The 7,701-nt window shown below is 42.1% G+C and overlaps 1 protein-coding gene across 11 annotated transcripts in view; it reads left to right on the top strand.

Annotated features, from left to right (window-relative positions):
• camta1a (calmodulin binding transcription activator 1a) overlaps positions 1-7,701 on the top strand; it is a 278,069-nt gene that overhangs the window by 255,316 nt on the left and 15,052 nt on the right. For 10 of the 11 annotated variants that reach the window (XM_020611826.1, XM_020611827.1, XM_020611829.1 and 7 more), the window contains one exon: positions 310-444. In XM_020611826.1, the coding sequence (XP_020467482.1) occupies positions 310-444 (135 nt within the window). Of the gene's footprint in view, positions 1-309; positions 445-2,075; positions 3,217-7,701 lie in introns of those variants that run through there. The other variant, XM_020611835.1, reaches the window with a different exon arrangement.

A 7,701-nucleotide genomic window follows, 5' to 3' on the forward strand; every position in this document is an offset into this window, starting at 1 on the left:
AAAATAAAACTGTTCTACCAGTGAGCACAAAAAATGCTAATCTAAACCAGTGTTTATCTGTCACCAGCTGTTAATCCCAGGTTGTTCATGTATTTTTACTGCAATGAATTAAAGATGTTAAACCCAATGTGTCACCATACATGTCAATAGTCAATTAATATTGATAATAATCCTTCAATTCAAATGTAATAATGTAAGTTAAATCCTAGTTATTTATTTTACACTGAGAAAGCCAGTTGTTACCAGTCATTGCTAATAAACAAACCTTGTAGTCATACACTGAATTGTCACTGTCCTGTCCCTCTCCAGCTCATGACACAGGTCTGGTGACGCTGCAGGTGGCTGTCAGTAACCAGATCATCTCCAACTCTGTAGTGTTTGAGTACAAGGCCCGCGCTCTTCCTTCACTGCCATCATCTCAGCACGACTGGCTCTCGCTGGATGGTACGTCCTTCCTCAGTTTTACATTAGCTTGGACTCTTCTCTCTCCTTTTTTCTGTTTTTTTTTATATATCTTACAGTTTCTTCCCCCTCATAATTCTTCTATCTGGCTCTGCCTTATTAATTTTATTAATTTTGATTAATGATCTGTTGGATCACCATGCATTACAAATGCTTTGCTTTAAACTAATTTGTCACAGTTGAGAAGACCCTATAGCTTTCCCTGGTGCCCAATAAGTAAATGTTATTATAGAGGGCTTGTACATATAACAACAAATGCTGCCGTCTGTTGACCCACTGTAGGCATGTTCAACACAATGCAATGAGTAGGCTTTTATGTAAGTCATTATATGTTTGTATACTGTATGTTTGTGCCTGTTGCTGGGGAAGCATTGCTGCACTGCCTGAGCATTGTCAGGATAAAGTAGGGCACAGCTGCATTGCAGACGGCCCTTGAGGGAGTGGGAGTGAGTAAGAGAAAGTTGGCGGCTGGTACCAGCGGATCCCTCCGCCATTCATACCCTACTGCCTCACTGGCCCATTCACAGAACCAGTTAAGGAGGAGCTGACTGTCTCGAGGAGAACACAGCCCACACTATTACCTTAGTTGCATGAGCCCCTTGCCTGCTATCTCTCGCCGTTAGTTTCATGGCAATCTACAGTCTCTTATTTGAAGATTAGTAGTGATCCACAAACTGATAGCGTCAGATTTTTTACATTTGAAGTTCTGCTGGATTGCAATTAAATTTGGCTCTGTTAACATCCGGCTACTGATAAATTATGAGAGAAAGAAATCCGGAGTCTGGCACATAATGTAGTAACTAATGAAAATAGCATCAAAAAAATTGAGCATCACAACTGTGATAATGTTTGGTATTTTACCAGTATCAAATGACTTTCTTTGTTGCATATCTCTCTATAGTAATAATGTAACATTATATCAAGTGGACAGGTGAGTTTCCGTGTGTACCTGTGTGTGGCAGAGAGAGAGAGGGGGTAGAGCCATAGCAAAGGGAAAGGTTTCCTTTAAAATATTGAAGCGTGTCAGTCACACATCCTTTATCACGTCAAATTAGTGTCACTCCAAGATCCAGCAGATTCTTGTGACCAGCAGCTTCAGAACCACCGCATTGTGGACAGCGACTCTGGCGCAAAGCGCACGAGGATCCAGAATGTTTGATTTTACGGAAACGTAAATGTTTGGGTCTCTCTGGCATTGTTTACTGTACCTATAGTAACCACGGAGAAATTTTCTGATAGACTCTAAATTGTGATGCCTTGACTATGTAACTTATTTCACATGTAGGGCAGTGTATAATCACGGGGGCGTGCGTAGTCATCGATTATGTCCACAGTCCTGAAGCGCAACAGAAAAAGCAAGGAGTGATGCAAATCTAATGCAGCAACGACAGCGACACATTTAGTTGTCCACTTCCAAAGCATATGAAAAGACTTGTTGCCTAACGTGACAGTACAGACTCACGTTATTTAACCCTGCGCCGTGTCACCTGATGAACTGGGTGCTAACATTGCGTACTACACGTGCAATCGCCTGTTTAGTCTGAGTCCGCAGCGGTGTGCGATACAGCTTTGTGAGTTTGTTCTCCCACGGAAGACTCACTGTGCTATGATGTGCTAATGGCACAGCTGCCTGCCTGCCTTGATTTGTCATAATGCAGAGTGGGGGAAGGGGCGCTTTTCTCTGCAGCACTGCAGGTACGGAGCCATGGGCAGGACAGAAAAGCTGTCGGAGCTGCAGAACACTCTTCGTTCGCCCTAATAAGTCCATGAGCTCAGATCCCACGACCTAAGCCGGGAGAGGTTCGCTGGCAACTGCCAAATTACAGCCCCGCATAGCGGCATACTGCCTGTTAGTGTTCAGGGGAACGTATTGACAGAACTGAGTGCGCCTAACTACACCGGCGTGACAAACGGCAGAGCGTGTTCACACAGTGCAGGAGCGGAGGAGTGGGCGTGTTTGGGTAAACATGGTAAACTACCGCAAACAGAACAAGATATAGTTTGAGACGGCAGCTGGGCTGGAGAAGGGGAATCCAGTCGTCTTCTGAACGGTTGTACCGACTTTCTCCAGTGTGGGAGCGACTCCGCGCGGGCGCAAAGTATCCGACTTAACAGCCACACGCGTCGAGCAGAACAGATGGAGAATAGTTTTATAGCATTATTAGCCTATTATAGGCCTAATAAGAAACAACAATAACAACAAGATAAAGAGCGAATTTTTATGAGCACGATCACGGCTCGTGGAGGCGGCAAACAGGAATCAGGGCGTCTGTTTACCCGCGACACGTGCGCACAACCTCTACTAGCAGCGGCATTTGCCTTTTTACTGCAGGCTGGCATATGAGCGAGTACTAGAAACACTAAGAAAGTGTGTGTGAGGTGAAACAAGTGAAGAGGAGGAGGGGGCTATTAGAGGATGAAGAGTAGTGAGCGGTCTTCCTCTCTCTCTCCCTCTCGCTCTCTCCTCACGTCGCTCTCTTCCCTTACTTTGTTCTATTGTTGACGAGTCCTCTGTCGAGATTGAGAATCACTCTACACCAAGGAGATATGTGTATTTTTTCTCCGTATAGCATCATGCAGTAGTCTGACCGTCAGACTGTGGGGGCAAAACTGCAGTTTGAGTGAAATGCAGCTTCAGCTTTGGTTGGACTTCTTTGGGTCAGGATGCCAATGAATGACACCTGCATTTCCTAAAAGACAAGAGGGTTATTTTGGCTTTGAGCTGGACTCTACCAATGGAAAATAAAATAGAAGGTTAGAAGTGTTAAGTTCAACCTATGGCTGTAGTGCTGTGCTGTGCTGTGCTGTGTTGTGTTTGTGTTGTGTTTGGGCTGTTTTGTTCTGTGCGTCTCCTGTATTCCACAAAAAGTTGAGGTCCCACGTTTCTACACACCCTGCATGCTGTTATCCTACTATAGTCCGGCCGTGTCCGTGCTGTAGCTGAATATTAAAGAAATTGTCTATTTGGTCACATGTGACCCTGCCTCATTGTAGAGCACTGGAGATTTGAGGTCAGTGGTGCTTGGGCATATTAGAGGCTCCTGATTTTGCCTTCAGTGACAAAAATATTATGTCATTTCCTGGCATTTTGAACAGCAAATAAACAGAACTCTCCTCAGCTCTCCTGCACGTGTTTTCCAAGTCTTGGTACTTTTGTCAAAACCAGGCCCCGTCATTACAAAGATTCCTTTCTTTATAGTTTTAGTCTGTTTGTTCTGTTCCACTTTATGGTCACTGTTCCTCGTCAGGTTAGTGTCTTTTTACTGCAAGCTGCAAGTCTTGTTTCACGTGTTCACTAGCGCATTACACGGCTGTTCCATCCCTGAATGCTGTTATCCGAGCCAGCTTGTCGTCGATTAAATCTACTTACGATGCTGTTTTACGGTTCAGGTTGCATTCAGGCCTGACCTCGCGAACAGCATGAAATAATTAAACAATTAAAACAGGGCAAAGCATGAGACCCACGTCGCTACGGTCGTGCACGGTGAATGCTGCCACTGAGCGTTTCAGCACCAGAGATCTTTGAACAGCAACTCCAACGTTTAATCCCGTTTAGTCCTCAAACTTCGAGTTTACCCGGACATTAACACGGAGACAGTGGCAGGTATACATACAGCACATCTACCTGTTGCTCGTCCATTAAGTTTTGAGTTTCCCTATATTCAATGCATTGTTCACGTGATTAAAACAACCGGAATGATACAACACACCGAAGTCGTGAAGCCTTGTGTGATGTTTTGAAATTGTTGCATGAATCACCACAGTCCGTCTGTGTGTTTTACATAGGTGTGTGCATTCATTGTACTAATACCAACTGTGTCCCACTTTGATGTAAAGTGGTTTGAGTTTAGTTGTGGAACTTTGTTTTAACTGCACAAAACCATGTATTAGTTGTACTATTGATAGTAGTATTAAACACTCATACACATATAGATTGTTCAGTGGGGCTTTTAATTTAGGGATGCTATAGTAAATAGGACAAAAGTATCACCAAAGTGAAATGATCAGTATTAATATGGATTGCTTGTGTAACAGGAACACTCCTACTGTACTTGAAGTGCTACCATATAGTTAAGGATACATGTAGGTGCATGTGATTATTAGGTCAGGGCATTGTAAGTCCTGTGAGACATGAACGTGTGGGCTGTGAAAACAGTAAGACTATCTATCTATCTGTCTGTCTGTCTGTCTGTCTGTAACTGTGGAATTGTTAGTAACTAAGCTTATATTACGATATAAAAATAACAGCAACATTATTAGTTCTTATAATGTTATGGGCGTCAATGTTGCTGTAGCTGCATTCATAATATTAATAACAGGAACTAAGTGAAAGTAATAGTTGTAGTAACAGCAGCCATGACATGTGAATACTTACACCTGGAGGTGACAGATCACCCCGGGCTACACGGTTTAAAGTGATGGGGGCATTTAAAGAGACAGTCATTTGGAGAGAGCGTTTCATTTCTGGCTGCTGAGGTGCCTCAGTTAGAGTTTTCTTCATAATCTGAAATGACCTCAATCATGACTTATGATTATAGTTATTTATTATAGTTAATTTGACTGCTTGGTTTTGTTTTCCTCAGAGTGGTGACACTTACAGTATTTATTTCATCTTATGCAGTAATTTACTACTTCACAATCAATTTAAGTCCAAAATATAGTGGGTAAACAAAACAGCACATTTTCTGGCTCATGCCACATCCACTATAATAGTGATGCCATTTATCATGTCCAGGGTGTAGTGGGAGTGAATCTGTAGTTTGTGGTTTGCATTCGGTTACATTATGTTCATGTACATCATGCATCACTCCAAATATGTTTGTGAAATATGCATTTTGCTGCCAACTTCTGTCCCAGTAGGACCCAGTCTGCTTCTAAAGCACAAGGGGATTATGTGTTTAACTGTATTATATATTAATAGCTATAATCCAGACAAAGTGCTTATTTTCTGTTATGCTGTAAGATTTGCTTTACATTTGTGGGTCAGTCTGCTAATGTGCTGATCAAATTCAGGTCAATTCCCTGTTCATGCTGTGCAATTGCCCTTTAGACCAGATTAAAGTAGCAGAGGTAATATACTGTACACAGTCTCAAACAAAACATGAATTGTATTGCATTAAAGATCCAATAGTTCTGAGCCTCAGGTCTCTGTCTCTGCTCACTGACCTCCCTGTCCTCAGTTGTAATTAACAATTGCTGCTACAAAATGCTGTAGATAACATTCCAGACTGAAGTGTGACGGTGCCATGCTGAAAATGATAGAGGGAGAAAAGGAGAACAAGCTGAAAATCTTTGTCTTACTGCGTTGTTTTACTATTAATGGAAAGCTTTGGAGGCATCCTGTCCCTTGGGCTGTGGTGTTTTATATTAGATTGATTCATCTTTGAAATTACTTCTCCACTCATCTCTCATTTGCATGTCTGCCTGCAGCTCACATGTCAAGCTATATCTAGTTATTTATGAAAATAGGAAGCTAATGATACTGTATGTATTTGTTACTGTATTAATTGAACATCTTTCCTAGACAAAAGGCCAATAGTGTGTCACTCTATTAGGGTGATAGTGGATGACAGTAAATCCCTGTGGTGTGCACTCTTGGCATTTTACCTTCAGTGTGACACAGTGTATCTATTCAGTGTTTAGTCTGTACTCGAGTTGACCTATAATGCTGGGCTAATGCCAGTAGGTTAAGAGCTGCTTCACCTTCTGGCAGAACAGAAAAACATCATTCAAGCACTGTGACCTTGTTTACAGTTATTAAGCTTCTGTATGTGGTTGAGGATAAATAATATCTGCTTGATATAGTGGGGATACAGAACATAAGGCATCCTCATATTACAGTTTCCCCACTTGTTTCTGTGTTTATCTGTTGACACACTATGGCACCTGGCTGGCTTAACTTTGGATTTTTGAAATCAGAATGTTGATATCAGAGATGATTGCCTTGAGTGTGAAGAGATTCTGCTGTTGTTTACAAGTTGTGAATTGTGGTATAATAAGATTATTAAACATTTGCGCACTGACAAAATGATTCTGGGGCCGGGAATACAAGACACGGTCAGCACGGAGAAAATAGCAAACCTGTTTTACAGCATTAAATTGGCAAACATAAAAACAAGATGTGTGTTTGTTCACAGCATAACTCAAAAGGAAAAATGAAGAGGTTTTGATGAATGCTTTTGTTGAGGTAGAGTATGGCCCCCTGAACAATCCATTAGATTTTGGTGGTGATCCAAATCATCCTGATTTTTTAAAAATGGCATTATGGGAAAACTGTTCTGCCTTGGCGGAGGTCTGCACTCTCTGAGTGCTGTCTAGTTTTATTTGCCTTTTTTTCTGTAGTTTGCATGTTCTGCTCTCCAGCAGTTCAACTCACAAGTTAAGTGCACTAGGAACTCCAGATGACCTCTAGGTGTGAATGGGAATGTATTTGTCGGTTTGTGTGTGTGTTAGCCTTGTGATGGATTGATGACCTACCCAGAGTGTACCCATCCTCTCGCTTCTACCACGTGACACTCAGCAGGTTCAGAAGTATAGTAGATGGATGGATAGATGGCATTCTCAAATACATTTGATGCCATAACAACAGATTCTACAAAAGAGATGCCTCTATTGTTTACAAGATTATTATTAAAACTATTTAGATATTCTGTTATCACTGCTACAAAACCACAAGCAGTCATTACACCTTGTCAAAGTACAGCCATGTGTTCCAGCTGTGAGGGCTGCTACCAGATGGCCTGGCCCTTCCCTCTGCATGGTCACAAATACCAGCCCTTGCCATTCAGCTCACACACAGGGCCTGAGGGAGGCTGGCCTTCGGCCTCATACGTGAGGGAGGTGATGAGGTCAAGTACTGAACTTGATTGGCATGAGCACACCCAAAGGTTCAGATGTGAGGATTAAAGATGTCCTCCCACACTATGTTGAATTTTCTCTATATGAACACATTTATTAATCTATATGAGTGTGCTTGTTTAAATGAGGATTATAGCCTGTGATAACCAGGGAGAGACGAGCTGTTTCTTCATCTAAAGCCAGAACCAACAGAGCCCTCAGTGATTCTAACACATCTGTGGCTTTCAATATGTTGTGTTTGTCCAAGGCTCTGGCTGCTGCTCTCTGTTGTTATTGTGCACAACAACCTTCTTGTACTGGTCCAAGGGTTAAAATACTATAATCAGTGTTTAAGTATGTGCACAAGTACCCGTTTCTCTGAAATAATGACGATCCAATAAT

This window comes from Monopterus albus, unplaced genomic scaffold, assembly GCF_001952655.1.
Source record: "Monopterus albus unplaced genomic scaffold, M_albus_1.0 scaffold118.1, whole genome shotgun sequence".
NCBI lineage: Eukaryota > Metazoa > Chordata > Actinopteri > Synbranchiformes > Synbranchidae > Monopterus > Monopterus albus.